The 16,572-nt window shown below is 48.6% G+C and overlaps 1 protein-coding gene across 2 annotated transcripts in view; it reads left to right on the top strand.

Moving 5' to 3' along the window:
- The window catches only part of ZNF704 (zinc finger protein 704), a 247,423-nt gene that overhangs the window by 196,847 nt on the left and 34,004 nt on the right, over positions 1 to 16,572 (top strand). For both annotated transcript variants that reach the window (XM_002710562.6, XM_051844571.3), the window contains exon 5: positions 13,030 to 13,130. In XM_002710562.6, the coding sequence (XP_002710608.5) occupies positions 13,030 to 13,130 (101 nt within the window). The remainder of the gene's footprint in view (positions 1 to 13,029; positions 13,131 to 16,572) is intronic.

Here is a 16,572-nt window from a genome sequence, read left to right as displayed (position 1 = left end):
CCAAGGCTGTGTAGTGTGGCTGAGATACGATCGAATTAGCTGATATAGCAAAGAGGCAACTCTTAGGGCAAGTTAATATAAAGAATCTGCATTTCCATCTGCTCTCAGAGGGGAATAACATGGAGAGAGAATAATCGAACACATCCACAGCCAGCATTACCGGGCAGGGTGGGAGCAGGGTGTGGAAGGTTCCAAAGGAAATTGAGGGCAGAGTGAGGAGCTCTGCTGTCTACCGGAGCCCCAGCTTAAGAAGCATCATGGCTGTGGCCGGCACTGTGGCATAGCGGGTAAAGCCGCCACCTGCAGTGCTGGCATCCCCTATGGGCACCGGTTCAAGTCCCGGCTGCTCCACTTCCAATCCAGCTCTCTGCTATGGCCTAGGAAAGCAGTAGGAGATGGCCCAAGTCCTTAGGCCCCTGTACCTGCATGGGAGACCTGGAAGAAGCTCCTGGCTCCTGGCTTTGGATTGGTGCAGCTCCGGCTGTTGCAGCCATCTGGGGAGTGAACCAGTGAATGGAAGACCTGCCTCTCTCCTCTCTCCTCTCTCCTTTCCTCTCCCTTCCCTCCCCTCCCCTCCCCTCTCTCCTCTCTCCTTCCCTCCCTCCCTCTCTCTCTCTCTCTCTCTCTCTCTGCCTCTCTCTGTGTAACTCTTTAACTCTTTCAAGTAAATTTAAAAAAAAAAAAACACAACATCGTGGCTCTGGACCTGCAGCCCAGGCGGGTGAGGATGCGCCAGGGAAGTGCACGGCCCCTCCCTCCCGGTGCTGCAGGTCAGCCTGTCAGGCACCGTGTCTAGCAGAATGTTTCCCCGTGGTTACAGAACTGACAGACTCAGAGAAAACCAAGTGCTCTGAGCGAGGACTCTGGGACTTTGGGGACGTGCAGTTCCCATCATGACCACAAGGTGATGCAGTGACTCTAAAAACAGAGGACCACTCAGCGTCTATGCGGAAGGCCAAGCGTTAACCATCAATTCCACCAGGCCCCTAGGAAATCACGAAGTGCTAATAACTAATTATGTAGGTGCTCTTCTCCAGGCCAGATCCAGATTCTTTCAGACAGCAGATTCTGTGCTTTCCAGAATTGGCATCCCCGCTCCAGTACTTATGTGACCACTCTCAGTCCCAGTTTCCTTGTCCGTCAAATGCGGACGAGATGGCGCCTCGTGGATGTGTCCGCTGTGACGACACGTGAAGAGCAGTGCATGTCTGCCGCTACTATCCTGCTTTCCTCTGTACCCATCTGACAGCCGACTGAGCGGGAAATTCCAGATGCATGGGTGTGCATGAGAGGGAGTGCTTGCTTCCCTCACCCGCCCTGCCCTCGGTAGCTGTACCAGTGCCGCTACTGTGGCTGAAGACAACTTGCAGACCCTCAGCCAGCCTGTGCTCAATGGGGGTTTACCTGGGAGGCCCCCTGCAATGCACTGGGTGAGGGCAGCCGTAACGGTGGCAGACACTGGGGACGTACAAGGAAACTTAACTCCAGACTCTGCGATTCAGAGCAGCAACAGCCCCTCAAAGGCATTTGCTAAATTCCAGCCTTCATCATTTAGTTCATAGGTATCTTGAGCATGGAGCATTCCACCTGCATACTGGAGAGAAATTCAAGTTCAAGAAGAAAGTGCTGAGCTAACATCAGGTGCTTCAGTAATAGTTGTACTGTAGTAAACAATGAATTAATCATTTCCTCCACTCTGCCTTTTCAATCTTGCAGAACCAAAAAGCCGTGAATCACTTTAAATTGTGAATGACTGTTTGGAAAACAAACCCGTAAAGTCCTCACGAATAAGCACGTTGCCAGTCTCTCTGCTGACTTAATTCGCAACCCACTAATTTTGAGCACAGCGCCTCCTGCTAGAAGAACTGCTGCTCCAGAAATAGACGCCTCTGTTAGGACTGCTGGGGAGGGCGGTGCTGAGAAAAGCAGCCCAGGGTCACGCCACACGATTCCATGGGGATGACGCAGTATCGTCAGCCAGAGCGCGGGGCTGATGGGGCTGTGGCCAGATCAAGGGTAGAGAAGAGTGACATCTAGACCGGCCACTAACCTGCCTTGCATTCTGTAGGGTCTGGGGCATTGGAGGACTTGAGACATCATCTAGGCTAGCCTCGACCTTTCCAAGTTAGTAGACCTCCGGAGCTTGTCTGGAAATGTACAGGTGTCCCCAATGCTGAGATGTACTTCTAGAGTAGAATGCTGTACAATATCTATTAATTTAGGTATCCTTTTGTTGTTATTGTGATAGAAACCATTTTAAAGCAACTTTTTTTATGTATGATCTTCATATGATAAAAGGAACCCATTTTCAGTGTACAATTCAATGAGGGTTTCTTTAAAATTTTATTTATTTGAGAGGTAGTTACAGACATGGAAAGATAGAGGAAAAGATCTTCCATCTGCTGGTTCACTCCCCAGATGGCCACAATGGCCTGAGATGGACCGAACCAGGAGCTAGAATCTTCTTCTGGGTCTCCCACTGTGGATGCACAGGCCCAATCACTTTGGGCCATCTTCCGCTGCTTTCCCAGGCCATAAGCGCAGAGCTGGATTGGAAGAGGAGCAGCTGGAACACGAACCAACACCACTGGCAGAGGCTTAGCCTACTGTGCTACAGTGCCAGGTGCCCAGTCTTCACTAATGCCTGGGTGACCACCTCTGTGATCAAAACCTGCACTGCTCAGCCCGCTCTGCAGTAAATGCACTCCAACCCCACCCCAAACAGACACCACCGATCTGACTCCCTCCCTACAAATCCATGTTTCCTGCTGTGGAACTTCAAGTCAAGAGTATCCCACAGTGTATTTTTGGTCTATACAATATCAAATGCTGGAAACAGGAACTCTCATACTAAGCTGGGGCAAATGGGAAATACTCTAACCATTCTATAAAAGATTTTGGCCGTTTCTTGCGAAGTTAACTGTACATTTACTATGTGACCAAACAGTTTCACTCTCAGGTATGTATTTACAGAGGAGTTAAGAAAACACGTGCCTGGGGCCAGCACTGTGGCATTGTAGGTTAAGCCTCTGCCTGTGGTGTTGGCATCCCATACGGGTACCAGTTCGAGTCCCATGTTCTCCACTTCCAATCCAGCTCCCTGCTGATGGCCTGAAAAAAAACAGTAAAAGATGGCCCAAGTCCTTGGGCCCCTGCACCCGTGTGGGAGGCCCCTAAGAAGCTCCTAGATCCTGGCTTCAAATGAGCCCAGCTCTGGCTGTTCCAGCCATTTGGGGAGTGAACCAGCAGATGGAAGACCTTTCTCTCTGTCTCTTCCTCTCTCTGTCTGTAACTCTGCCTCTCAGATAAGTAAATATTTTAAAGAAGAAGAAAATGAAAAGGCATGCCTCTGAAAAGACTTGTAGACATACGTGCAGAGCAGCTGTATTCATCATCACCCCAAATGCCCATCAGTCGGTAAACAAAGTATGATATGTTCATACAATGGAATGCTACACCACAACAAAAGGAAACAAGTGTCTGATACACACAGAGACCATGAATAAAGCTCAAAAACAGTATGCTGAGATGGAGAAGCCAGACACAAAAGGATACATTCTGTGTTATTCCACCAACAATAAGCTTTTTTGTTATTTTTTACTCACTATTGCCACAGCATCTATGCATAATGCATATAGATGGGAGATGTTTAATCCATGCTTGTATCCATTCGAATTCACTTTGCCTTAACTTCACATACCTTAAAGATCCAACACCGCTGACTTTGTTCAGCCATCCCATTTTGCAAAAGAATAAAACTTCAAGAGAGCTGGGGTGACGTGTATAAAAGCTGTTTTCCCAATTGCGCAAGCAGCTGGAATCCCTATGAGCTTCTAGGTGGGTTTCTAGCTTTAAAATACACCAGTTCACTTATCAGTCTGTTAGCACCTGCCAGGGGTCTGAGTGAACCTCTTGACCCTAAAAGGGCCAATGGCATGAAGCTCAGAGCAGGCCAAGGGGTGTAGGAGCCATGAGACGTGTATGTCTCATGTCACGTGGCAGATTGACCTGCACAGAGTAATTGGCCCCTTGCGCATCTCTCAGGGACTCTGGCCTTGTCTGGGGAGGTTTGGGTATATAAGCATGCACCCCTGACCTCAACTCACAAAGCTTGATCTCCCTATTAGAAAAAAAAAATACCTGAAGAGCTGCTCACTCACCTCAGAAAAGGCAGCGTGATTGTACCTGCAGGTGCTATAAGTGACATTCTTGGCCTTCTGGGGTGTAACTCGAACCTGCCTTGTCCCTACCCATGTCGTCTAAGACTTCAAAATCAAGCCAGATTTCTACTCCGGGGACTGAAGGTCCTGGGTATCAAGTCTGGGAAGGTAGAAGCTGCTGCATAGAACCCACTGTGACACTCCTCACAAACAGGCTCAGGGTTTGCCAGAGCCAAGGCCAGCCTTGGTCACAGAGCTCTCAGCCGATAGCCCCCGAGCAGTGGGTCACAGAGCCACCCCGGAGGTGCGGCATCTCTGGGAAGTTCTCACCAGCCACTGTGGCCCACAGTATCAGTCGGGTGATTGTAAAGAGCTCATCAGAAAACTGCTGTTTCTCTCACCATCAGCGTCTGTGAGATTCCCTAAGTCCAGGACGACTGCCCAGAGCTTCGGCTCTTCCTGGGGTTGTCGGGAATGAGGCAGCAGTGGAATCTCCTAGCACAGGGCCAGGCACGCAGCGGTTCCACCCTCTGTAGGAAGACGCGTTCTGTTGTGCCCGAGATCTTTGCTGACATTGGCTTTGGCTGTTTGGCAGAAGTGCGCTCCGTGAGGGTTGAAGTGTCAGCTGTTGCTCAGGGCATTTGTGGACATTCCAGCTCTGTGAACATCTGTTGAAGCCATGAGGAGAAGCCAGGGTTGAAGCACAGATGGACCGTCCAGACTTGGCCGTTGCAACCGTGCCAGCAGCTTTGCTTGGTTTGGCTTCCTTGGGCGAGCTTGGGCCCGTGCGGCAATGTGGGTGTTGTTGATACAGCTATTTTTTCACGTCCTGCTCCATCCATGGCTTGCCTTCCTCTCAAGTAACAGCAAGTAGTCTGTAGACAAAAGGATCGGTTTCAACTGGATGTAGCTAAAAGACTTGGAAAAGCACTAAACTGCCGTTTGAGGGCTCCCAGCAGCATCTTTATCCTGAGTAGAGAGAAGCCGCTTGGTTCCATTGAAGTCCAGCTAATCCTGCCCGTATTCTTTTGTTCTTCAAAACTGGCCACACGGTATTCATCATGCCAATATTTTTTAAAGGAATAACTTAAAAACAGGAAAAATTTTAAATTGGAACATTAATGTAAAAATAAGAATTTTCCCAGTACTCATATTGCCCCCCTGCAGTAATATACTTATTATATTACCCATCACCCCCCCCCCAAAAAAAAGAAAATGTTACTGATTTTTTTTTACAACCTGCTTTTCCCCTGTATCAAAGAAGATCCTCAGATGGAGTTTTTAAGAAGAATTTAATAAAGAGCTGATTTAGCTGATTTACGAAAATGTAGGTAGGGTTTGGTAAAATCAGTAGGGGTGGTGCAGTATCCCAGCGGTAACAACCCAGGATGGCCATTACCAGCCCTGAGCCTGAACAGGCAAGAGAGGGGTCTCCAGAACCCAGAGGGTTACAGAACCTGAAAATACAACTGCAGGAGAGGTCCCCCCAACAGAATTGGTGCCTTTTGGAGGAGGAAGCTGGCCATTGCTCACCTGTGGCCAGGTAGAGAATGGACCTGGAGTGACCAATGCCTTCTTGCCTTCCAGTCTCCTGTCAGTGCCTCCCTCTAGCCAAATCCAGCCGGGGACCTGTGAGTCTGTGGGCCCCTGATGCAGTGCATGGAAACCAGCTCCTAGGGCCTGAGCCAGGGACAGAGAGGAGCAGTGTGGGCCTGTAGGGCCAAATAGGGCTTGTCAGCAACTCCCTAAACAGACTGGGAACTCTCTGTTTCATGTCAAAGAAGCTTTTCTTGTAACTTCATTTCTAAGGTGGTTGAATTTTCAGTTACATGATGTCACTTTAGCCAACACCCCATTGGCAACCTAGAGGTTACTTCCAGTTTTTCCCCAGTCTAAATGTGATGAATATCTTTATAAATCTATCTTTGCAAACAGTGTGAACTTTTGCCAGAGGATAGCTCCCTAAAGTTGAATTGGGTCAAGGTTAGAAGCATTTCTGAAGCTTTTCATCTGTGTCGTTCCCACAGATGGAGGTGGCCGATACCTGTGCCTGAGTAAAATATTAAAGTAGGTCTCTGACAGGTTAGGGTGAAATGGGATAATAGGTGTGAGGTGTGTTACTGAAAATGAATGCCAAAGAATTAGAGAAAATAGCAGAACTTCTATCTGGGAAGGGGTTTAGGGAATGCCCCCACCCCAAAAGCCAGTTTATGGATTTCTTACTATATGTAATTATGGTTTTAGTTTCCTTTTTAAAGATGTATTTATTTATTTATTTGAAAGTTGGAGTTACACAGAAAGAGAAGGAGAGACAGAGAGAGAGAGAAAGAGAGGTCTTCCAACCGCTGGTTCACTCCCCAAATGGTTGCAATGGCCGGAGCTGTGCTGATCCAAAGCCAGGAGCCTGGAGCTTCTTCCAGGTCTCCCATGCAGATGCAGGGGCCCAAGGACCTGGGCTATCTTCTACTGCTTTCCCAAACCATAGCAGAGAGCTGGATCAGAAGTGGAACAGCTGGGACATGAACCAGTGCCCATATGGGATGCCAGCACTGCAGGTGGAGGTTTGACCCACTATGCCACAGCGCCAGCCCCATAATTATGTTTTTGAATCTATATTTGCAACCACCCTGCAAAGCAACAGGACCTTTCTCTAGCTGACACTCCAGAATGCAGTGCTGAATTATGGCCTCCACTTGCTTATGCTAATGACCTGAGTCATTGTAAACTAGACAGTAATTTTTCCTGCAGCAGGTAAGCATACACCTTCCTCAAGGAGCTCTCAGTGCAGAGCAGGTATGCCTGGAAGAGAGGGGCACCATACAGGAAAGTGACAAGAAAACCATCCGTGACTCAGTCCTGGGCCAGACAGAGGATCACCACCCACTTGAAAGTTTGTTTACAGCCTGTGAACTGTGCTGGGACATCTTAGATTCTACAGAGCAGTAATCTATTTGGCAAACATTCTTTGGGCATAGATCATTCACAAAATGCTTAAATAAATGAAGTGTCTCAGATGTGGCTCATCTCTGTGGGCCCCAAAGCACAAGATTCGCAAGATTGAACATAACAAATACTTACTGAGCCAGACACTTGTATGCGGCATTGTTACAGAAGTCAGGGCTCCTACTTTGATAGCACTTACCTGTACTTAGTCTATACACAGCTTGCCTCTTGAAAACTCAGCAAAACGAAAAAGGAAAGACAAGGCAAAGTTCATCATATTTCTTCCTATCCATTATCGAATTTTCTTCCGGCAGCATATCTCACTGGAGCCCTTAGCGGGGGGCCAAAGAAACTGCATATGTAGTTGAAGAGAGGATAAACAGCTGCAGCTGGTAGTTACCCTATGACCAGGGGCCTCAGAGAGAATCAGCTTCATTAGGGGGTTGGTCAGCGCTATGTCATCTACAAGAACTAATGATAATAACTAAAGAAAGGAGTAATACCAGGGCCATTTATTTTACTGTAATCAGAACCAAGCTCTCCAACTTAAGATTTTAGAAAACAAATGTGGGGCCAGAGCTGTGGCACAGAGGGTTAAAGCCCCAGGCTGCAGTGCCGGCATCCCGTATGGGCACCAGTTCAAGTCCCAGCTGTTCCACTTCCAGTCCAGCTCCCTGCAAATGCAATTGGGAAAGCAGAAGATGGACCAAGTCCTTGGGCCCTTACACCCATACGGGAAATCTGGAGGAAACTCCTGACTGCTGGTTTTGGATCAGCTCAGCTCTGTTGTGGCCATTTGGAGAGTGAATCAACAGATGGGAGACCTCTCTCTCTCTCCCTCTCCCTCTCCCTCTCTTTCTCTCTCTTTAAAATAAAATAAATCATTTTAAAAAATAAAACAAATGCTAGATATATTATTGATAGGATGAAGAACAGCACTCCGATAAATAATACTTGTTATGGCACAAAAATACTACCTTAGGTTGTCACTTCCTAAAACAATCAGAAATTTGAGATATAAAAAACTTCCAATGACATAAAAGGAATTTGGCTTTACATGTTATTTAATACTTTATTATAAGTAATTATAAAAGCTTTACTCTAACCAGTTGGTAAGAACCATCACGTGGTACTGGATAGATCTCATCACTTTCTAGAATCTTGTTTCTCTCCATAAGTATGGAGATAGCACTGTATGCTTTGCCTGTTCCCTTCCCACTCTCTGAGTTGTTCCATGCTTCTCTGCTCTCCCTAACCTCCCCAACAGGTTCTCCTCTTCATCCTTGGCTTTGATCTCATTTCCTATCTCACTGAAATACTAAAAGCACACATACAGGAATGCCCTTTGTTCATCTCCTTCAGGTCAGCAAACTGACTGCATCTCCACCTGCTTTAAACTTGGCAGCTCATGACAAGAGCCTCGGGTGATCACTGACGTCATAAATAAGAGTGTCAATTGTTAAATCAACAACGGGAGTCACTGTGCACTTACTCCCCATGTAGGACCTCTGTCCTTAATGTGTTGTACTATGAGAATTAATGGTAAAACTAGTATTCAAACAGTACTTTATAGTTTGTGTGTCTGTATGGGTGCAGACTGTTGAAATCTGTACTCAGTATAGAGTTGATCTTCTGTGTATAAAGATAATTAAAAATTAATCTTAATGAAGAATGGGATGGGAGAGGGAGTAGGAGGTCGGATGGTCTGGGGGTGGGAGAGTGGGTATGGGGGGAAGAACCGCTGTGATCCAAAAGTTTTGCTTACGAAATTTATATTTATTAAATAAAATCTTTCTACAAAAAAAAATACCAAGCAAGGGTCCTTTCTGTAAACCGTGGGAGTTGGGGACAGGATTTAAATCTTTCAGCTCACCTTACACCCCACATATTTAGATCACAGGCCCAGGAAACTGGCTAACTGCCTCCTTAGGGTAAAGCCCAAACTCAAGAGGATCAGACACCTGAAAGTCTCTTGATCAGGTCTTTGCTTCTTGACTTCTTCACATCCCTCCAGCAGCTTCGGATCTAGCTCCTTATAGCTCTAGCCCCAGCAGCTCAGCCCTGCACGTTGCAGGGGGAGCATCAGGAACAGGAGAATGCTGTGCTGTGGATGCCTGCTGCCCCAGCAGAGCCCCCGGGGCCCAGTGGTGGGACGGGACAGGAATGGTGAGCCCCTCCCCTTATCACCAATCAGCTGTAGCAGTCTGCAGCAACATAGTGCTGCACTGTGTCCTCTAAACGTGAGCAATTGCCAACAGGCGGATACATCCCTCAGTTCTGGAAGCTTCCAAGTGCCGTTTTCAATTCAGAAACCTGGAGAAGGCCTTTCGTGGGGGTGGCTGTCTAGATCAGTCAGCTGGGTGCTGATTCCATCGTAACAACTGGATGAGTCATCTTCTAAATGTGTAAATGATTGCCTCATCGAGCCAGGAGTTTGAGGGAGGCAGCCGCACGTACTTAATGTCAGAAATCCTAGCAGACGTGTAAACAAGGCCGTATCCATTCCGTCTGTTCGGAGAAGGTGTCACCACTGCTGTGTTCGTCCATCAGGCTCGGCTGACTGTCGGAACAGCCCATTTCCATGCCTCAGAAGCTCAGCACAATAAGGTTTATTTATTTCTCACGTAACAATCCAATCGGGTCAGTGGGATTGGTGAAGCGAGTGAGGTATGTCTGCTCTACACAGCCCTCCAGGGACCCAAGCTCTTTCCCTCTGATGCAAGGATTCTTAACCTCGAGTCTACAGATCCTCAAGGGGGTGCGCAGAATTGAAGGGGTTTGTGAACTTGGATGGAGGAATGAGTGGATCCTTGTTGTCACTAAACTCTTACCTGTAATTTAATATTTGCTGCAGTTATGATTGAAGGCATCAAACCACAACATTGGCACCACTTGTGTCTTTAATACCAATAGAAATCTCAGGTCATCCAGATCACGTAATTTTAGTATATATCATGGCATATCGTTTATGCTTAGCATTATTTGGGCACAGGTTTTGGCACAGAAGTTAATATACTGCTTGGGATGCTCACATCCCATATTGCAGTACCAAGTTTGAGTCCTGGCTCCACTTGTGGTTCCAGCTTCCTGCTTATGTGCACCCTGGGAGACAGCAGTGGTGGCTCAAGGGCTTGGGCCCCTGGGAGACCTGGATTGAGTTCTGGGCTCCTGACTTCATTGTGGCCCAGCCTCAGCTGTTGTGGGCATTTGGGGAAAGACAGAAGTGAATGGAAGATCTTTCTTTGTATCTGTTTTGCTCTCAGTCTCTGCTTCTCATATAAAATAAAAATAAATTAATAATGAGAAAATGGGCCTTTATGTTGAAAAAAAGAGACTAGTTTTAAATTATAGTAGCTATTAAACCCACTTAAAGATATTATTTAATGTGTTAATTACAAAATGTATACATTACCATATCACAGAATACTTTTACAAATGTTATTTCAGTGTAGCTGCTTCTCCTTATAAGGTCTATGTCTTTTATTTTAAATATTAAGAAACAGTACTCATGGGCCGGCGCCGCGGCTCACTAGGCTAATCCTCCGCCTAGCGGCGCTGGCACACTGGGTTCTAGTCCCGGTCGGGGCGCCGGATTCTGTCCCTGTTGCCCCTCTTCCAGGCCAGCCCTCTGCTGTGGCCAGGGAGTACAGTGGAGGATGGCCCAGGTGCTTGGGCCCTGCACCCCATGGGAGACCAGGAAAAGCACCTGGCTCCTGCCATCGGATCAGCGCGGTGCGCCGGCCGCAGCGCGCCGGCCGCGGAGGCCATTGGAGGTGAACCAACGGCAAAGGAAGACCTTTCTCTCTGTCTCTCTCTCTCACTGTCCACTCTGCCTGTCAAAAAAAAAAAAAGAAAAAGAAACAGTGCTCATGGCCGGCACTGCGGCTCACTTGGCTAATCCTCCGCCTGCGGTGCCAGCACCCCAGGTTCTAGTCCCGGTTGGGGCACCGGATTCTGTCCCAGTTGCTCCTCTTCCAGTCCAGCTCTCTGCTGTGGCCCTGGAGGGCAGTGGAGGATGGCCCACATGCTTGGAGGAAGTGCCAGGCTCCTGGCTTCAGATCGGCACAGCGCCAGCTGTAACGGCCATCTGGGGGGTGAACCAATGGAAAGAAGACCTTTCTTTCTGTCTCTCTCTCTCACTGTCTAACTCTGCCTGTCAAAAAAGAAAGAAAAGAAACACTGTTCTGAGAAGGAGTCATAGGTTTTACCAGACTGCCTGAAGGATTAAGAAGTCTAACTCCCTGGTACCTTTGCATCCATTCAGCAGAGTGGGTTGGGTGGCACTGGGAAGTAGAGACAAGGCTTAGAAGGAAAGTGTGTCAAACTTGTACGCACACACCATGGGGCCTAACTCAGCCACATAATCCCCTCCTTGGCTGCAAGGGAGGCTGGGGAGATCTGGCCGTGGGTCCAGGAGGAAAAGGAAGAGGGGCTTGGAAATATGTGGAAGTAGCTCTCCTGCCCAGTGACAAGGATTCCCCCTAGAGAAAACTCATCCCATATAAAGCTCACGCCAGGTAGCATAATCATAGTAATACTGCTATAGCTACTATTCATTGGGTGATTTTTCCTGTTTATCTTTTGTTCACTGATCCCCTTCCGTGACCTCATTTAATCCTCCTAGTCGCCTTATGAGACAGCACTGTTGTGGTTCCTGCTTTATAAGTAAAGGCTCTGGAGACTTGAGAAATAAGTCCAAGGTCAGGGCTGTCCTTCCCCGTGAAGGACTGTCTTTGGAAAATACTGGAGCCTGGGTGAAGTAGGTGGAGCTGTGTACTGTGGAGGAGGACTTCCTGGATTCCCGTTCCAGCTTGGCCAGCAGCTGGTTCGCTGACTGGGTACTTTTTTTTAAGATTTATTTATTCATTTTGAAAGTCAAAGTTACAGAGAGAGAGAGAGAGAGAACTGGGTACCTTTTTTTTTTTTTTTTTTTTTTTTTTGACAGGCAGAGTGGACAGTGAGAGAGAGAGAGAGAGAGAAAGGTCTTCCTTTGCCGTTGGTTCACCCTCCAATGGCCGCCGTGGCCAGCGCGCTGTGGTCGGCGCGTGCCTATCCGAAGGCGGGAGCCAGGTGCTTATCCTGGTCTCGAGAACTGGGTACTTTTTTACTGAAACGCTCTGTGCACCTGTGAAATGGAGATTAATAATACAGATGGAAAAATGCATAATCCCAAAAATCTAAAATTTTTGAATTTTCAGATTACAGTAAAATCTGTGCAAACATTCCAAAATCCTGAGAACTCCAAAAGCTTAAACACTTCTGGGTCCAAGCATTTGGGATGAGGGATACTCAACCTGTGGTATCATACTTTAGGGTTAAATGAGATAAACACTTAGAACAGAGGCTGGCCTATAGCCAGGGCTCAGTTAAGAGCTGTCAGTGGGGCGGGCACTGTGCAGCAGCTGCTTGTGGTGCCATCTGGAAGTGCCAGTTCGTGTCCCTGTTTCTCCACTTCCCATCCAGCCCCCTGCTAATGTACCTGGGGAAAGCAGTAGAAGGTGGCCCATGGACTTGGGTCCTTGCCACCAGCCCTGGCCATGGCTACCACTTGAGGGAGTGAACCAGCAGATGGAAGATTAATCTCTCACCCCTCCCCCAACCCCTGTCTCTGTTGTTCAGTCTTTCAAATGAATGAGATAAATCTTTTTTAAAAAAACCACTGCAGCCTGAATGACACTGTGACCACCTCATGAGCGTGATAGGAAATATTCATCAGGTACCCATTCTCCTGGGGGACGCAGGAAAATGTCTGAGGTCACCAAGACACTCAGCAGTCTGGGGGCTTCCTAGAATGGTGTGCCAAGTTATAATCAAGAGGCTGGGAAGCCTTTAGTTTTCTAATGAAGGGAAAAATATGTTGGGATGACAGATTAAAGTCTGGATGGGTCGGCTCTCCTGTTCATGTCCGTTTCTGCCCACTTTATAGAACTCCATGAAGGTGATGTTCAAATGCCTGTGGAAAAACTGCGGGAAGGTGCTGAGCACTGCGGCAGGCATCCAGAGGCACATCCGGACCATCCATCTCGGGTAAGGCAGCCCTCCCTGCCAAGCCCCGGGGGCGCCTCCGCCTGTCCCGTCAGGGACCACCTGCACTCACAACTTGCGCCGCACCCTTGCCTTACAAGTTCCGGACACCTGGCTGGCTTGGTCTCCCCAGGCTCTAGACAGATGGCCACCGCAGAGGATGTAAGCCAGTGCGGCACAGCGGGAAGAATGAGGCTTAACTCATCTTTACCGAGTCTGGTGGAGCCCATCAGTGCTCTGGGCTCCAGATCCCTCTGAAAGTGAATGATCATGTCAGCTCTGCAGGGTCGTGCAGGGTCCAGTGTATGTGAGAGCAGCTGGTAAAGTATGAATCACTAGGGGAGGGGTTTGGGACCCGGGAGCTGCGATGGGCTTCAGGAGGCCTCTGAGCTCCCTGAAATTGCGTGTTGGATGAAATGTGCATGTATTTTTTTCCAATGGAGAGTGTTGATCACTTTGAACCTCCAAGGCTTATAGATCCTAAAAGGGGTGTGAACAGCACCATACCAGTCAGCGCTGCTGCTGCTTTTAGGCTGCCTGATGGTTGGGCTCCCCCTCTCTGTGGCTCCAAGAAGCCCTTTGTTTGTAAAATCTACACTTTTCCTCGTAGTCTACAGCAGCCTAAGAGGAGATCAGATGACGCTTTAGGAGCCCGGGATTAGGGACATACAGGGTGGCAGTGGCAGTTCAGCAGTTCCAGCTATTGTCCTGAGTCTCACTTGTCAGGGACCTGGGACAGGAAGGGAGAGTGAGAAGTTGTAAGGCACAACCACTGTGTGTGTACAGCCAACACAAATGCACGGCCATGCGCCTGGGCACAGAGGGCTCCCTTCGTAAGATGAGTAAGGAAAAACAGATACAGCAGCCACTTGACCCAGTAAAGGATAAAATTTAAGCCATGAAAAGTGGTGGAGGCAGAGAATACAACTGGGCTGTAAGGGAATTCTGCTCATCTAACTCTAGCTCCCTAACCATTCGGGCTGAACCATTCAGAACCTTCCAGAGCATGACACCCAGAAGGTCCCCAAGCCCCTGGCTTCTGTCCCCCAAGCCAGAGGGCTCAGCTTCTCCGCTAAGGCATACCACACTGAAATGCTGGGAGGCACGTGGCCTTGGGGGAAGGAAACCCTGCAGTGTCTCCCCTCAAGTCTCATTGTCTGGCCAAATCACAGTATAAACAGCCCAGAGTTATTTAAAGGTTTATTTAAAGAACTTCCCAAAGCTATAGCCAGGAGGTGTAGGGTATTTGTTTTAAAATCCGCCTGCCTAGGAAGTTGAATCCTATTCGGTCACACTCAGAAACACAGGCTGTAGGGATGTATTTATAGACTCTCAGTGGCATCACACAATTTTCTTCTGAGCTCCTGGGATGCTCTCCCAGTGGGTGGGATTCAGAATGCAGCCACTTCCCTTGCTTCCCGAGGATCCCCTTTGTACTGGTGCACTCTTCCCACTGCCTTGGTGAATTATGGTTCACAGCCCTGCCAGCTGTCACACAGGCGTGGGCCTTAGAAGGACTCCCAGGTCAGTCTGTGCTTGGGAAGCCACGAGCCCCTGCTCTCCCATGGACTGGGAGAGAGGACTTGCCCTTGCCTTAATCCATGAGCTCTGCAGCATGGCTGGAGGATGATGAGCCACCGTGCTGAGTGTTGGCTGGGAGTGGGCAGGAGAGGAAGAAGCCCATCCGTGCCCTAGGAAAATATGTCTTGCATCTGATATAAATGTACCAGGCTAATATAAGCAGCACACCATTTTTCTCTTAAATCGCATGCCGTTCTTGTACACCAGGGGCTAGTCCCAGTTTATCCCATGCAGGACACACAGTGTACCCCAAGCCTGCGTCTATTAGTAGCACTTGGCAGCCAGCAGCAACTCAGCCTGCCTTTGACTGGAGAGGAAGTGGGGACAGGAATAGAACAGACACTCACCCTTCGTCCCACTCTCTGGGGTCTTTAATGGTATGTTGGTCAGGGAGCCAAGCCCAGCCAGACCTGATATGGGTTGAGGACACCTCCCCAGACGCCTGGGCTGGAAGCTCAGGGGAAATGGATCCAGGCTGGGAGAAGCCACTGATTTGGCCAAACAGCAAGGCCTGGGGAGGCATGGAAGGTGGAGGGCGTTATTTTAGGTTCCATGCCAGGGTCATGCATGGGGAGAATGTTCAGCTGCAGCTGCTAGACGTAGCCATGAAAGGCAGGGGTGCCCAGGGCCTATCCTGGGCCGGCCCCGGGCTGCCAGATGTGCACCACTTGTCTAGAAATTGGCAAATCAACTAACTGTGTCCTGAGATGCTGAACAGGAAAGGATAGCATTCCAGCAGTAAGGAGAACCTTGAGAGCGCCCCAGAGGACGCTTTACATAGTGACAGCAGAACAGTGAGACCTCTACCATAGTCCTTATTTCTGTCTAATAAGCACCTGCATGGTGCTTACAACGTGTCAGGTACACCTCTAAGCTCTGCATTTATTTGTTTAATCCTCACAATAAGCAGGTACCATAATTACCCCCATATTATGGATGAAGAAGCGGAGGAGCAGGGGTTAGTGTAGGCTGCCAAAGTCACACCCACAGCTAGAAGGTCAGCATCAGGATTTGAACGGGAAGAATGGAGTCTGAGTCCAGACCCGTGTTCTCAGTCGCCGTGTGCCACCTCCACTTCATTCATTCACTCCATATTTAATAGGCCTCTTGTTCCTGCTTTTACCCTCCTGTCCTCTGTGGACCAGACCAAAGCCACGATGATCCTTTTAAATAGAAGTACGATTTACACACACACACACACACACACACACACACACACACCGTGTTTTCCATCATATTTAGAATAGAAGCCACAGCCATTCGCATGGGCTGCAACTTCATAATCTGGCCTCTGCCTTAGTTCCCACCCTTTTCTCCTTGATCCTTTGTGTTCTGAGTTCCAGCCACTGACCTCTCTGCCTTCCTGGAAAACACTAGACCTGCCTGCCTGAGGGCTTCGTGCTGCCCTTCTCTGCTGTGTGCTCCCACACTTCCGGGTTCTGCTTGGCCTCTCCCTCGCATCCCCCACCCCCAGGCAGGTCTCTGCTCAAATGCCACCTCATAGAAGCTTCCTCCCTATACTCTATTTAAAAATAGTGCCCCTCTCCCCTAGCCCTCCCCCAGTCATGCTCAAGGGCGCTCTTAAATGCTGGTTAATTTTTCTTTCTTGGCTGTACCAACAGTTGATAAATTATTTCTCTATGGGCTTCTTGTCTGCCTCCCCCAGTAGACTGTGGGTCCCACTACCTTCTGAGTCACAACACAGTGGAGAACATCATGCAGCAGCACGCTGCTTCTTAGCCATCTCCCCCGCTACACTGAAAGTCCCAGCAGGCAGAGTCTATGGTTCGTTCACTGTTAATATCTGGAGACCCTAGAACAGTGCCTGGATAGAAGCAATTCTCAATATCTTGTTGTGGAATAA

The sequence above is a fragment of the Oryctolagus cuniculus genome, chromosome 6, assembly GCF_051225735.1.
Source record: "Oryctolagus cuniculus isolate XC-2025 breed Fujian yellow rabbit chromosome 6, ASM5122573v1, whole genome shotgun sequence".
Lineage (NCBI taxonomy): Eukaryota > Metazoa > Chordata > Mammalia > Lagomorpha > Leporidae > Oryctolagus > Oryctolagus cuniculus.
The sequence above is the reverse complement of the archived record's forward strand: the minus strand, read 5'-3'. Positions and strand labels throughout refer to the sequence as shown.